Below are 16,819 nucleotides of genomic sequence, written 5' to 3' on the forward strand. Positions count from 1 at the left end.
TGGCTAAAAAGTAACTAGTAATACTAATACTCTGTGTAGTCTTTGAGTGGAGTACTTTGCACTTTTACTTACGTACTGTTTTGACACCAGTACGTTTATTTGTAATTGAGTATTATTTCAGCAATGTAACAGTACTTGTACTTAAGTAAAAATTTTCATTACTCTTTCCACCTGTTACGGAACTGACGAGACGTGAGACGTGCGGATCCATCTGCAAGGCTTTATTGTGGAGAAGACAGAGACGTGGTCATGAAGCAGGCAGGGTTAAACAGAGGCAGACAGGTATATGGTGGGCAAGACACAAGAACAGTCCTAGGGCTAGCGTGGGTCGACGATGGACTGCTGTTGAGTCACAGATGGATCAAAGCTGCGTGAGAAAATCCTCCACCGGCATTGTATTATAACGCCAAACCCGCGAGAGTCCACCACAGGAGGAAGATGCAGAATTGCACGCTGAAACTTGCAGCAACCAACACGGCAAGGGCTGCCGAACAGCACCCAAAGTCACAGGAGTAGCGTAGCAGAGTCGTGCACTGAAGACAACAGCCTCTTTCACCACAAGCACCCAAACCGCGTGCAGAGACCCAGAAGCGGCAAGCCGCGCACTGAAACCGGAGGACCACCGCCAACGCAGACTTCAGTAGAACGGAATTAGGCCACGTTTTCACTGTAACTACTCGCTGGTCATTAAACAGTCAACACATCCAAAGCACTGACGTCCATACGTTATATTTATTAATATGGAACACCGTGAAAACTAAACACAAACAGAAACAAAGAAAACACAGTTTTACACACACCATTACTATGGACATCAAAAACCAAAAAAATATATATATACTAACATTAACACTTTTACCGTGTTTGCCTGGTAATCAGCAGTAGAATCGTCAGGTGCAATAACATGTGTATCTGAATTCACGTCTCGCAATTCATTTTGCGCTAAGACTTCCAGGTTAAGTAAATCTTGTGGTGATGTTTTAAGCTCAAAATATACTTCAATTTTGGCATGAACGATCAGCTTACACATACAGGTAAATAGGCATAGCCTTTCAAAGTATACTGCATTTGATAACATGTGCAAACACATATGCACTAGAAAGTTTCATGTTTCTCTAGTGTCTGCACTATTTCCCTCCAAGTTATGACTGCTAAAAATGTCTTTGATTTTTTAAAACTAGAATTATGGTTATGTCTTAATCTGTTCACACAAACACTCATAAATGCAGGCATTGTTCTTGCACCTTCCAGAACTTTGTTGTTGTTGTTCCATCTCTTTCAAACTTTTTAAAAAAAACTTGGGCCAGTGTTGCTTCCTTTTGGACAACCAATTAATGTCAAAAAGTTCAAGGCACTTTTCTGAGAAAAACTAGATTGTGCACTTATAATACATGCTTTTAATGCCCTTGTGAAAAAGAAGTGTGCTTAATTGTATTAAAAGTGTACTTTTTGTGTACTTAGAATCTTAAAAGTATACTTTTTTAAAAGCGTACTTGCAGATAATATAATATAATTTAAATGAAAGACAACTTAAGTGTACCTAAAGAGAGTACACTTTAATGACAATATTTCTTAACATACTTAAGTGCACTTTTTAAAAATGCACTGTATAATAATGTCTAATTAAGTATTACTTATACATACATTTTACATAATTATAATTGTATAGTGTTTTAAATAAGTACACTTATTTTGATATATTTACCAATATACTAAATCACATGTAAAATAATTGATTTTAATTTCAACTTAAGTGTGTTATCCAAAATTACATTTGTTAATGTATTTTAAATGTATTTAGGCTATAATATATACTGTGTGAATTAATGCACTTGAAATTTATTTTTCCTCTAAACTTCAATACACTTTCTTATACAGTATACTCCAATAAAACGTATTGTTGAAATTTTCATCACCAGCTCCTGCTCTATGAACTCTATGAAGTTTAATTTTCTACATAATATTTGACATACTGTGTCATTTACGAGCGTACTGTATTTGTACAGTATGTAATAGTAATGTACTGTTTTAAGATCATCGCTGGTGCTTCTGCAATGAAGAACGAGTGTGTGCACATGGTTCCCAAATTGCAAAAAATAAGCAAAACACTAGGCAGAAAATGTATCCTTTTAACAGAGAAGCTCTGATTTGTAGATTTGAACTCTTGATATCTGGCAACTGCACACATGAGCTTGTGTGGCTGAGGTGTGTACAGCAGTCTGGAATAATGTTTTGTCTCCTTTTTTTTCAACAACAACAAAAAAAAATGGTATAGCTTTTATTTTTTTAAATACATTTTAGTCTTGTCATGTTGATGTAGTCACAGTTATCGTTTATTGACCTTATTGTTTTTTTGTCATAGTCCCGTCATGCAGAGCCGGCCTAAGTGGCATAAGCGAACTAAGCGGCTGCTTAGGGTCCCCGTGGCCACCAGGGAGCCCCCAAGCGTACATGAAAAAAGCAATATTAAAGTATGATTGTATGATTGAGTATATTTAGTATGACAGATGTATGACTTTTATTTAGTTTTTAGGTTGTTAACTAGCCTACATCATGAACTATATGATACAGCCCAATTCTCCCGAAATACATGAAAGTAAGTGGCCAGTGAACTGGGAGAAAACAGAGTAAAATTTATGGTTGAAAAGAATAAAACATGACGTCAAATTTTAATTGAAAGGTTTATTATTGACGCTTTCCATAGAAATCAGTGTGTATTTAACAAACTATAATTTTTTTTGCTAGTACTTAATTGCAATGTCTATTTAAATGTCTGAAATCTTAAAATAAATTAAATAAAGCGGTTGAAAACACTAAACAGTTTTAAAATATAAAAATAACCGAGCGCGTCTTTCTCTGGCTCAGCGCGAGCCAAAGTGCGGTGCGTCAAAGGGATAAAATCGATCGCATTTCGGGGGTGGAGGGGGGACAAATTGAACCTGGGGGGGGAGGGGGCCTGGCTGACTAGTTAATTAGCATAGCCTAGGTAGGGTATCTTCTTGTTTTAGGGAAGTTCATGTTTGATAAACATCCGTATAGCCTTGACATCATAATATAGGAATATTACAATATTTCATTTAGCTAGTTTTTGATTAAAGTTTTTGTCTTCTGTATAAAAATAACTTTCCTGTGTATATATTTTTGTAATAAAAATAAGCTTCTGTTTCATAAATTTGGTACTGATAACAGCTTAACATTATTTACCTTAGCCTACCTTTGGGGTCTTGCTATATTCCAATATCATTATGCCTCAATTAGCTAGTTATAGATTAAGCGTTGTTGTTTTAGATGTGTGTTTAATAATTGATGTTGCTAAAATAACATTCTGTTCCGTAAATGCATTGTCATCTGGTTTATTTAACTAATTTTCAGTACACCACATTAAGTGTGCCGCTTAATACTGTAAGACTTTGAATGTTAAAGTGCAAATTAACACCTGACCACTCTTGTGGGTTTACTACTGTTACAATTAAAAATCGTACAAGGGTAAAACATAACAGGCAGACATTGGTATGATGTAATCATCACAGCTACACCAAATAAAATCGATAATGGGTGTGCGAATAATCAAGCATTGACAATAATCAGTTGTATTGGCGGCACTGAGGGGCCCCCATGTAAAATTCTGCTTAGGGCCTCATAAAGGCTTGGGCCGGCCCTGCCGTCATGGGAAAAAAGCTTGTCAACAAATTTTTTTCGTCATACTTTTCATTAACGAAATTAACACTACTTTCAATGTAAATGCCACTTGACAGACACAAGCGGTCAATACAGGTTATGTTGGTCCAGTGTCTGCACTTATTTCTCTCCAAAAGTTATGGCCAATGAAAATGTCTTTGAACTTTTAAACTAAAATTGTGGGTGTCTCCCAACTTTTCACTCAAGTGCTCATCAATGTGGGCACCTACTGTTTTTTGCAGTCTCCAGTAGTTTGTTGTAGTTTTTGCTACCTTGTACACCAACTTAGTGCAAAAAGGTACAAGCTGAATGCACGCAACATGCATGCTTAGAAAAAAATGGACAGTGCAGGTACAGCATGCATTTATGCTGCTGACAAAGTTTATGTGCACTATACACATACCCTAGTGTAAAAACTGGGGTATACTTTGGGCATAAAGCCATGCTCTTTGAGCATGCAATATATATTTTGACACAGCAATGGCCACAATATGATGTCCCACTCTCTGGCATCTTTTTTTTTTATTCAATGTATAACAATTAAGAAATAATAAATACAAACGTGTGGATATGCAATCTAGTCCAATTTTCTGCAATGCTGCAAACCTACGAAACCAAATTCACAGGTCAGAGTTCAACAGACTTGAACTTTAGAACACAGTGAAATTCACAAGAGCTTGTTGATATAACATTTGTTAAGTAAATTTCATTCATAAAGTTTTCCCTTTTTAACCAATTTTCGATCGTTTTTTCTTTTTAAAATTGCATACTGGTAGTGTCATTAACAATCAAACAAGTGTGCAAGCATTAAAATGCTTTATTACAAACGGTTTAATGTAGATGTGGGGTTGTGGGTCTTTTTTAATGTAAATAAATAAATAAATATGATGCACTCTATTTAGATTGAGTCTATTGCTTTCTTGATTAATCTGTCTCATGCCCTGCCCAATGAGGTCATATGTTCTCAATCATTCATCCTTATTATCTCTCTCTCTCTATATATATATCATATATATGAAAATTATTTATCAGATCATTTGCATCAGTCACAGCTGAACAATCTTTGGGATGCTTCTCTTACTTTACACACTCACATTTTTCAATCACTTTCATACAAAGGCAGAAAAAACACTTTGCCAAATGATGGGAGATCCGAAGTACCCGCTACTTTCCAAGGATGGTGAAGCAACTATTGGAGGAATTTTTGCAATGCACAGTAAAGAAACATTACCTTCATTTGAGTTTACACAAAAACCTCAGCCTCTCTTATGCTCCAGGTTTGTTACATTGCAAATATTGAGAAACATTAGAGTATATATATATATTATGCATAAGCACAGTAAGTATAATATGTAACACAATGTAATGCATCATATCTAAAATTTCATTTTATTACAATGAACTACAAATATATTTGGAAAATCATCTTTCAAAGCAGAAATATGTGATTATATATATATATATATATATATATATATATTTTTTTTTTTATGGAAATCTAAAACTATCCTTATGCTATAATTTATTTATGTATTTGCTATTTATCATAATGGTTTAATATTTTCACAGTGTGAATCTACCAGATTTCCGGCTGGCTCAAATAATGATATTTGCCATTGAAGAGATAAATAGAAGTGAAATGTTGCTCCCAAATGTTTCTATTGGTTACCAAATCTATGATACCTGTAGTTCAAGAATGTCTTCTATGAGTGCAACTATGGGACTGATGAATGGTCCAGAGTTTGCAGCAGGGGAGACATGCAATGGACAGTCTTCTATACATGCTATCATAGGAGAAACGGAGTCTTCTGCCACAGTGATTCTGTCCAGAACTACAGGACCTTTTAAAATTCCAGTGGTAAAGAGCAATAAAAAAAGAGCTGACATAATGATACTGATGTCATTCTGACATACAGATGAGTATTTGATTGTTTGTTTTCACTTTTTTTCTCTCAGATAAGTCACACAGCCTCATGTGAATGTCTCAGTAATAGGAAAGATCACCCCTCATTCTTCAGGACTATTTCTAGTGATTACCACCAGAGCAGAGCACTTGCATACATTGTCAAGCACTTAGGCTGGTCTTGGGTGGGAGCTGTAAACAGTGACAATGACTATGGAAACTATGGAATGACCATATTTCTGAATACAGCACAGAAAGAGGGGATTTGTGTAGAGTACTCTGTGAAATTCTATCGAACAGAGCCAGAAAAACTCAAAAAAGTGGTAGATACAATAAAAAAAGGCACAGCAAAAGTGATTGTTGCATTTGTTTCATTTATTGAGATGGGCTTACTTATTGATCAGTTAAATATTCTGAATATTACAGGCCTCCAAATAATTGGAGTGGAAGGATGGATAACGTCAACGAGTTTGATTACACCAAAGAGTTTTCAGGTGATGGGAGGGTCACTGGGGATTGCATTGAGAAAAATCAACTTGGAAGGGTTTTCCAATTATGTTGTAAAAGCATTTTGGGACACAGCTTTTCCATGCTCACAGATTAAGGGGGATCCCTCTCAATATACAATAAATTGCAGCAGATATCAAGATCTACTTGCACTGAAAAACTACAATGAAGATGTGCCTGAACAAAGATATTCAAGTCACGTCTACAAAGCAGTTTATGCTGTGGCTCATTCACTACACAGTCTACTAAAGTGCAAAGAACAAGAAGGTTGTGAGAAAGGCCTGACAATAAAACCACAGCAGGTAAAAGATACAAATCAAATCAATAGAAAGGAAGAGAAAGGTGTAACAGTAGTTTTGGTGAAAAATGTTTTAAAATATATCAATGATAATGTACCAGAACTGTCTTTTTTATATTAGGTGGTTGAGGCACTGAAAAAAGTAAATTTTACCGTGAAGTTCGGAGATCGTGTGTGGTTTGACAGAACTGGTGCCGCAGTAGCCCAATATGAAGTTGTGAACTGGCAGCAGGACTCTGATGGATCATTACAATTTAAATCAGTGGGATACTATGATGCCTCACTGCCCCCTGACCAGCGCTTTGTGCTCAACACTGAAAACATAATCTGGGCTAGAGGACAACTGGAGGTAAATAAACTATTTGTAAATGGCATTGTTTAAATTGAGGAAACATTAATAAAAAAGTAACTACTTGAATTGACCTTTATGAAAGCCCTAAAGTAAAAAAAATAATAATAACAATAAATTAGCAGAGAAAATGTGGTGCACCATTATGAGTGCAAGTTGGTCTGAAAGAAGAAACATTATGGGTGAGTCAACACTGTGAAAAATACAGATAACCGTCAATGTATTAATTCCTGGTGGCTAAAATAGCCATTATCTCTAAGTTGATACATTTTCAGGATGACATTTCCAGTAAAGTCAAATAATGCAGGTTTTATCAAGTGGTCAGAAGAGCAGTGTTCATGAATGAGTTTTGAGCAAAATGATGAATAAATGATAAGTTGAGCAATATTGTGCAAATTTATATAACAACACTTTCCAAACCTTGCTTTATTCTTAAGTACACACACGCACACAAATAAAAAAATAAAATAAAAATGACAAACCTCACATACTACATGGTCCAAGTATACACTATTCTGTACTAAAATATTAACTTGTATTCTTTAGAGTCTATAAATAACTGTGTATTTTTACTTGTAGAAGCCAAACTCTGTTTGCAGTGAAAGCTGTCTTCCAGGCACTAGGAAGGCTGCACAAAAAGGAAGACCTGTCTGCTGTTATGACTGTATTCCATGTGCAGAAGGCGAAATCAGTAATGAGACAGGTAATCTCACAGGCCGTCTGACAGTCCAGCTCATTCATGTTATTTTTCCCCCCTTTTGTCTCCAACTAGTGATTGCATCTTCCTTTCCAGATTCAAATAATTGCAAGCAGTGTCCAGGGGAATACTGGTCTAATGCTGAAAAAAATAAATGTGTGTTAAAGGCTGAAGAGTTTCTGTCATTCACAGAAGTTATGGGTATAGTGCTAGTCTTTTTCTCACTCTTTGGAGCAGGATTAACTGTGCTGGTGGCCATCCTGTTTTACAGAATGAGGGACACCCCCATAGTAAAAGCCAACAACTCAGAGCTGAGTTTCCTGCTGCTCTTCTCACTGACTCTGTGTTTTCTCTGTTCACTTACTTTCATTGGTCAGCCCAATGAGTGGTCATGTATGTTGCGTCACACAGCATTTGGGATCACTTTTGTCAGGATTAACTGTGCTGGTGGCCATCCTGTTTTACAGAATGAGGGACACCCCCATAGTAAAAGCCAACAACTCAGAGCTGAGTTTCCTGCTGCTCTTCTCACTGACTCTGTGTTTTCTCTGTTCACTTACTTTCATTGGTCAGCCCAATGAGTGGTCATGTATGTTGCGTCACACAGCATTTGGGATCACTTTTGTCCTCTGTATCTCCTGTGTTCTGGGGAAAACAATAGTGGTGTTAATGGCCTTCAAGGCTACACTTCCAGGAAGTAATGTCATGAAATGGTTTGGACCTGCACAACAACGACTCAGTGTTCTTGCCTTTACACTTATACAGGTTCTTATATGTGTGCTATGGCTAACAATATCACCTCCATTTCCATACAAAAATATGAACTATTTTAAGGAAAAGATCATTCTTGAGTGCAGTCTGGGCTCTACTGTAAGTTTCTGGGCTGTTCTGGGTTATATTGGCCTACTGGCTGTCTTGTGCTTCATTTTAGCTTTTCTGGCTCGCACACTGCCTGATAACTTCAATGAAGCCAAATTCATCACATTCAGTATGCTGATATTCTGTGCTGTATGGATCACATTTATACCAGCTTATGTCAGTTCTCCTGGAAAATTTACTGTAGCTGTGGAGATATTTGCCATTTTAGCCTCAAGCTTTGGTTTACTATTCTGCATATTTGCACCTAAATGTTATATCATCCTGCTTAAGCCTGACCAAAATACAAAGAAACATATGATGGGAAAAACATATTTTAAGACTTGAATAGCATATTATTATTATTTAATAATTGTTTTCATCATTTTTTAAAGTTGATCATACATTGATCAAGATCACACACACACACACACACACGCACACACACACACAGTAAAACTGATTAAATAAACTGTCAAACTTTTATGTACAAATATTATGCAGTTGTGTGAGTTAAATAAAGAACCAAAACAGTGACAACTAAAAATGTTGATACTTTCTTCTTCTTCTTCTTTTCCCCCCAATTACTTTTAAATAATTAACAGAGCACAGATCTGTATTTTTAAATATTTACAAATGTCTATACACAAGAATCAAGATTCTGAACATTCAACCAAATGCCTTAGTGCTAGGGATGTAACGGTTCATGTACTTGTCCTGAACCGTCACGTTACGGATGCCGTGGTTCGGTCAATCACAGGTGATCAATCCAGTAGGGGGCATGTACCATAATGCACCGCTAACCGCCACAACAGGAAAGAGCAGATGATGAGACGATTTGAGCAGCAACACAAAACAACAATGGTGAGTTCAGATGGAACGCAAGAGTTGTTTTAAATCAGCAGTGTGTGAAAGTTTCAGGTTCTAGAGATGCACTGGTCGATCAACCATAAATCTTTTGAAATTTTCTAAATATTCAAAAAAATTTTTTTAAGTTTTATTTTGGCTAATCTTTATTCTGGAATTGCACACAAACTGCATTGCAATCATTTCCCCAAAATCTAGTTTGTGTGGAAATATTATAAGTCTGCAAACAGGATGCTGTCACAATTATATGGTCTGTCTTATATGCCCATTTTCATGGACTTTTAGTTTGTTTATCTTCAGTCACATGTTTCGTTTGTTCTAATTTCTAGTTAAGTTGTGTTTGCTTGCCTGCCTTTTGGATTGTTTGCTCAATTGGATTATTAAAGCATTTTTTTGAACCTGTTCTATAATGCAATATGAGGTCGCCCAAGCATTGAGGAGCTAAACCAATCAGGGCTTTATAATTAAGTAGCAAGATTTTAAAATGTATTCGTTGTTCAATAGGGAGCCAGTGCAGAGTTGACAGAACCGGGCTAATAAGGTCGTAATTCCTGGTTCTAGTAAGAACTCTAGCTGCTGCATTTTGGACCAGCTGGAGTTTGTTTATTAAGCGCGCAGAGCAACCACCCAATAAAGCATTAGAATAATCTAACCTTGAGGTCATAAACGCATGAATTAACGTTTCTGCATTTGAAATTAAGAGCATAGGATGTAATTTAGATATATTTTTAAGATGGAAAAATGGGGTTTTCCAAATGCAAGAAACATGGTTTTCAAAGGAAAGATTGCTATCAAATAACACACCTAGGTTCCTAACTGATGACGAAGAATTAACAGAGCAGCCATCAAGTGCTAGACAGTGTTTTAGGTTATTACATGCAGGGGTTTTTGGTCTAATAATAACCTCTGTTTTTTTTCAGAATTTAGCAGAAGGAAATTACTAGTCATCCAGTTTTTTATATCAGCTATGCATTCCGTTAGTTTTGCGAATTTGTGTGGGTTGTGAAGAAATATAGAGCTGAGTATCATCAGCACAACAGTGAAAGCTGACACCATGTTTCTTGATGATATCTCCCAAGGGTAACAGGCAAAGTCTGAAAAGCAACAGTCCTAGTACTGAGCCTTGTGGCACTCCATACTGTACTTGTGATCGATATGATATCTTGTCATTCACTGCTATGATTTGATGACTGTATTTGATTTGTAGTCTACTCAAAATAATGTTGTGGTCGATAGTATCAAGCGCAGCGCTAAGATCCAGTAGCACTAATAGAGAAATACAACCATGACCGGATGATAAATGCATCAAACTAATATTGCTGTTGAGACAAAATGCAATGCCATCAAGTTAGCATTTTTAAACATTAAAAAAAAAATTCTAATCAATGACTTAACCACAAACAACCTGGATTTTATGTTTCTAAACGAAACATGGCTAGAAGACAGCTGCAGTGCAATGGTCCTCAATGAAACAGCCCCTCCTAACTTTGCAGACTCAAAACTCATCTGTTTAGCTGTGCATTTATTGAGTGAGCACTGTGCGATGTCCGAACTGATTGCACTATATTTTATGTAAAATCGTTTTCTTAAATTCCTTTAAACCTCTTTAAATCAGTTTTTTAAATCATTTTCAAAGTGTTTAAATTCCTTGTTTTATTGTTGTGATTATTTTTATTTTTATCTTTTCTTTTATGTAAAGCACTTTGAATTACCATTGTGTATGAAATGTGCTATATAAATAAACTTGCCTTGCCTTGCCTTGAAGGGATTGTACCTTTTGAACTGGCACTGTGTCTTGATGTGTTTATAAAGAAGAAATACTTCTCTCTACTTGAACTTAACTCTTCAATCCATCGATTTCCCTACAAATGGAATGACAAAGTCAACTGTCCACAAGCTATTCCCCTGACTTTTGCATCACGTAAAAGTATAGGAGGCAATGCACATGAAAACTGGTGCTTGTTATGGATGCTACCTTTTATGATTGGCAACAAAGTGCCAGAAGAGGACACAGCATGGCAGGTTTTGGTGACCTTGAAAGATATTGTTGAGCTTGTCATGGCTCCTGTTTACACAGATGAGACACTAGGATACATGGAAAGCAAGATTAGTGAACACCGTTATAGGTATTTGGATGTGTTCCCAGAGGAGAAATTGAAACCGAAACATCACTTCCTGGAGCATTATCCTTGGCTTACAACTGCTTTTGGACCACTTGTGTTTCTCTGGACCATGCGATTCGAATCCAAACACCGATTTTTTGAAAGGATTGTGAGGCAGACTGGGGTCATTCAGAAACATTCTCAAGACAATGGCAAGAAAACACCAATCAATGATTGCATATCACATCCATGATGCTAACATTGTAAGGCCAAAACTCTCTATGTCAAGAATGACTCAAGTGGCAGTGGAGGTTCTAAAGGACAGCATTAAGGAGTAATTTGTAAAGAAGTTTCCCAGGGCAGCAGTTGTGAGCATGACAAACAAAGTCACCATTTTAGGCACTGACTATTGTGTTGGACACACAATATTGTGTTGACTATTGTGTTGTTGTGTACACTTCATTTACATATCAGAGTAGGTTTTACACTTCAGTTTAATTATGCATGCCTTATCAATCATGTGTATTATTCATGCCTTATCAATCATGCCAAGTATACTTATTGAATTTTTACAAAAATGCAATCTCATCTTTTTCTGTCTTCCTACAGCTGAAGACAACAAATACAAGGAAAATGCCAGTCCAGTTGCGAGTCATCATAGAAAAAAACAATATCCGAAAGTTGACACTTCCATCAGGATTTCCTAATAAGGTGGAAGATCTTGTTTCAGAAATCATTCAGACATTCCAGGTACATGGTGAATTTGGACTACTCTGAGGACAAAGACTTTGGGAACCAATTTTTCACTCTAACTTCAACTGCCAACCTGGAAGACAAGGCCACTGTGAAATTGGTAAGAAAGGAGCCCTTGCTAACCCTTGACTTGCATCCACTAGATGAATCAGGACTGTCCTCTACACAGAGTACCTTGGAGGATGATGGTGAAGGGTACACCTCTCTTGCAGATGACGTTGAACTGTCAAGTTCACAAGACACCGTTCTTCTCCCTGAGTCATGTTGTTCTGCTCAATGGCCAGTGCCGTTTCAAGTGCCAATGTTTTCCCGTGACATTGAACTTATCCTTGCAGAGGCTAACAAGTCATTTCATGCCTCTGGAGCACATTTCCATGATGCAAGTGTTAAATCTGCAATAATGCAAGACCTTGCCAATGCTATATTTTCTTACATGGCCTACCCTTCAAGTATGCAAATATCTTCAGTGGCTGAAGCCCTTGTTAAAAAGTCTCCATGCCTTAAGGAGCCTAGGTCCTTTGTAGGCATGTATGGCTGGCAACAACGCCTCAAGTACAAAATGCACAATTTCCGTGCCAAGCTGAAATCACAAAAATATACATATCCAGAATTAGAAGTAAACACATTGAAGAGGACGCTACCGACCGATGTAGCACCAGCTAAAAATGTGAAAAGACCAAAGAAAGTGGAAGTGAATTATCTCCCTCCGCAACCTGTTGGGGAAAATCAGGACACATTGGAAAAGGAGAGGCTCGAGTTAGTCGATGAAATTAAGAAGAAGAACAACGCAAAAGTAATTGAAGAAAAAATGTCAAAAATCTTTTCAATTAGAATACTGGAGGTTGTGACCACCAGCCCCGCTGTCAATATCTTAAAGTGGAAGTGAAGCAGTCAGTCAAGTTTACATTATTTTGTAAACTGATTTCCACTTAAATAAAAAAAATATAAAACAAACACGATTAATGAAACCATTTTAAAGAAAAGGGGATGTTTTGCTATAGCTTTTGGAGCAAGGGCGCCGCCATCTTGGAATACCACAGTGTGTGACGTCACGGGGTTGGTTCCGTTGCCTAAGGTAAACAGATACAGTAGAAGTAACGGACTGACCGATGGAGACTAGAAAGCCAAATACCACAAGCCACATCAGAAGACAGAAGGGGGGGCACTACTGTATTGCTCCTGGTTGTAAAAGTGATTTTTACAGCGTTAAAGCAAAGGGCAAATGAGTTAATTTCCATAAACTTCCACTAAAATGGAGAACAGTACTGATTCACTGGCTAGCGGCATTGAAAAGGAAGAAGCCTCCAATGGGCGCTGAGGCCAGAGTATGCAGTGAACATTTTTTGGAGGAAGATTACATTCAGGAGAAAACTTTTGAGTCAGCCAATTTAGTCATTCGCCGCACCAACAAACTTAAGCCTGAAGCTGCTCCGTCTGTTTTTAATTTCTCTGGCTATAACGCGTGCTCTACCGACCGCCCGACATTCTGTGACAACAGTAACACATCAGTCCGCCGCAGGGAAAGTGCTCTAAAGCATGCCAGTCAGGTAATGAAGAGACATATATGGTATTTAGCAACCCCAAAAAAGCCTAAACATACTAAGACATCCAGTATGTCCCCAATAAAAAAGCAGTTTTCATTAAATTTCTATATGAGTACCTTTCTCCCAATGAACACTTCTCATTCCAAACAGCAGAACTGTTCACCTGTTGCCCCTCCTCCCATCCCGAAATACATTCAGACACAATCCCACCACTGCCTCAAAATTTCTATCATAGGCTATACAGAATGTTGCCAAAATGACTGTCACAAATTAAAATAAACCACAAGTATAAATACTCGTTTGTCATTTCACAACATGCATTTGATTCTTTAGACCGCGAGAGATCAAAGCCGATGAGAACAACAAAGTAAATATTTCTTACCGTGTCTCCACGCTTACCAGTCCGGACTCTGTGTGTTGGATAATCGCCAAACGTTATCCCCAATTCTATAATCTTCTGAATCTACACCATTATCTTTTTATCATTTTGCATTCCGTGCAATGAAGTTTGAAACCAACTTTAGTTGTCCTGACTTCTTCTTGTTCAATGGCCGTTCACTCCTTAGCTATTTTAGTTGTTTTGACTTAATTTTGTTCGCCTGTTTTATCAGCCCGCAATTCCCTTGAAAATAGCAATGGGGCCCTCTATTGGTCAACAAGGTGACAGCTATTTTGAGTTTATCTGTTACTAGCAACTAGTGAGTGTATGTGAATGAGTTTAAATATAAAATAAAAAAGATAATAAACCAATACAATTAAACACATACAAAAGGTAAAGACTAACTTGAATATTAAAAATATAATAATAAAATACAAAATAGATATATGGTTCCTCATTCTCAATATCACTGACACATTCATATTGAGAATGAGGAACCATATATCTTACAAGATAGAAAAAGTATCATCTCTACAGGAGAACTGCTGAAGCTCTTTTGTGTGTGCCATTGGGAGGGTTGTGGCAGATGTCTGGTGAGGCCACCAAGAGTCTTTGAATGTCGATTTGGTCTTAGGATAACCACAGAATGCATTGATGGCCATAATTATATGTGGCATTCTCAGCCATTAGTTGGAGGAATAATGGAATGCAATGTTTCTGTCCCTGCTGCTGTGTTTGTCACTGGAAACGAGTGCAGTCCATTCATTGAGGTATGCGACACCATTGGCCTGACAACCATATCAAAAGACAGTGGTTCAACATACAGAAGGCCTACGTCATCCCAGAGGTCAACAATGCCTGGACAGTACACAATGAGGCTGTACTGAGCACTTTATATGATGATGAGCCACTAATTGTGGCAGGAGACTGCAGATATGACTGCCCAGGTCATAATGCTTCATATGGGACCTACTCACTCTTGGATATTAAGTCAAAGTTGGTGGTGGCACAGGAAACTGTAAAAGTGACAGAGGTGAGGAACAGTTATTGGCTTGAGGTGGACAGTTTGGAGAGGTGCCTTTCCAACCCACTGAGCAAAGGTACGTTGAAACAACTTAATTTCAACGTCTTTTTCGGACGTTGAAATGACGTCCCCTGAAGAGCCAGAATTAAAGTTTTTATGACGTCTTTTGGACGTCCAATATTGACGTCCACAGGACGTCTTTAAGAGGTAAAAATTTAGTTCAGATGTGGTCATTGTTGGATGTGTTTTCAACGTCTTATATGGTCATTTATACATTTATACGTCATTTATACTGTTTCTGGACGAAATAAACACTCAATTCTGCATTCAATTAAAACTCATGTTTTTTTCAATGTAATTTTTATTTGTACAGGTAAATCAAATTACAGATTCAGTGTATTTGTACAAAAAACATGAAAACAAAAGAAACTTCACTTACTGAACAGTGGATAACAATTAACAAATAATTTAAGATTAGTTGTGTTCATACATTATGTTCACCTGTTGGAGCTGAACTGGGGAAAAAAAAAAACTTTTTGCAACTGCAATTAACGTAACATTCTTAAAGATGATATTCTTTACTCATGCAATAATCAAGTGTTCATGTACCCAAATAATATATGCATGCACAATAATAAGAACAAAATATGCTAGTGCAGGGGTTTTCAAACTGGAGTCCATGACCCAAAGCCAAGGGTTCCGCAAAATAATTTGTAATACTGTATTTTCCAGACTACAAGACATGTTTTTTAATCTTCTGAGATGTGCTGAATTATTCCAAAGTTACTTTGGAGGGGTCCCATCAAGACTAAGCAAAACATAAACAATTAAAAACATAAACGTATCTCAAGTTATGTTTACCACAGGCTTTATTTTACTCATAAATTGAAAACCCCCATTATAAAACCCCATAGGAAAATCTGGAAGGAACCCACAGCGAATTACTCTTCCGGGTTCTGACGTCATAGTTCCCCCACTCTATAGTAAAGTGTGTTTTATACACTGATGAAACTGAATCTGGTGCTGAACTTTCCGGAAAATATGGTAAATGTTATATTATTAAACAGTTCATATAAAATGGGGAACATTTGCACCAATAAAACAATCATATTATGTTTATTATACTCCCACCCACATTAACGTGAGCCTTAAACAGGTTGTAATTATGATATGAAGGGGTCCTTGGAAAGTCTTCTCCCCTGCAAGAGGTCCCTGGCTCCAAAAAGGCATCCATACACAGTAGAGAGTCTGGTGTTAGATGGAACTGGAACTGTGCAGGCTGTCACAACATCTCTTATGTTTCTCTGTCTTCACGAACTGCCCTGAAACACAATTGAAATATAAACGAATAACGATTACTATAAATATAAATAAAGCTTCACCATGCTCATTTTGGCCTCTGTGGTGAACATATGATCAGAAAATACTGCCATACTGATATTTAGTGTTTAGTGAATCGTTTCAAAGAGTGTTTTTAAAAATTATTTTGAATTTTTAGCAGCCTAATTTCACGGGCTCACGTGAGCATCCGAACACGACAAAGTCTATTTTATTACAAGAACAAACACTTCACACAAGATAAAGTTTTGAAAATCTTACATTATTGTAAAGTTACGTGTTTTAGTCACTAATTTAAGCAACTAAAAGGGATCAACATAAATGTACCTGTCACTTGGACCACCACACACACAAATTAACCAACAGGGAGATATACAAATTACAAAAAGGGGAAATTAAAAATTAATTAATATTTAATAATTAATACATTTAATGTAAAATGTAACATTAGATTGACAAAATGATGAATAAAAGTACATGTATAATGCTTACCTTTGGCTTAGCACCCGTCCGTCTGTCAGATGA

At 36.9% G+C, this 16,819-nt stretch overlaps 1 protein-coding gene and 1 pseudogene across 1 annotated transcript; both read left to right on the forward strand.

Annotated features, from left to right (window-relative positions):
• Positions 1 to 1,391: 1,391 nt before the first annotated feature.
• On the forward strand, positions 1,392 to 8,635 carry LOC107574280 (extracellular calcium-sensing receptor-like). The gene is made up of 6 exons (XM_016260727.1): positions 1,392 to 1,408; positions 6,276 to 6,390; positions 6,508 to 6,735; positions 7,315 to 7,438; positions 7,529 to 7,747; positions 7,938 to 8,635. Exons 1-6 carry the CDS (start codon positions 1,392 to 1,394, stop codon positions 8,633 to 8,635), a joined length of 1,401 nt encoding a protein of 466 aa, XP_016116213.1.
• A 3,254-nt stretch (positions 8,636 to 11,889) lies between these two features.
• On the forward strand, positions 11,890 to 12,895 carry LOC107574281 (uncharacterized; annotated as a pseudogene).
• The last annotated feature ends 3,924 nt before the right edge of the window (positions 12,896 to 16,819 follow it).

Source organism: Sinocyclocheilus grahami, unplaced genomic scaffold (genome assembly GCF_001515645.1).
Source record: "Sinocyclocheilus grahami isolate Dianchi unplaced genomic scaffold, SAMN03320097.WGS_v1.1 scaffold2167.1, whole genome shotgun sequence".
In the NCBI taxonomy this organism is placed as follows: Eukaryota; Metazoa; Chordata; class Actinopteri; order Cypriniformes; family Cyprinidae; genus Sinocyclocheilus; species Sinocyclocheilus grahami.

Excerpts from the sequence above, each read along its gene's own strand:
- LOC107574280 (XM_016260727.1), top strand. Across the intron at positions 6,391-6,507 it reads TGACAATAAAACCACAGCAG|GTGGTTGAGGCACTGAAAAA; the intron begins GTAAAAGATACA and ends TTTTTATATTAG. Across the intron at positions 7,439-7,528 it reads CGAAATCAGTAATGAGACAG|ATTCAAATAATTGCAAGCAG; the intron begins GTAATCTCACAG and ends CTTCCTTTCCAG.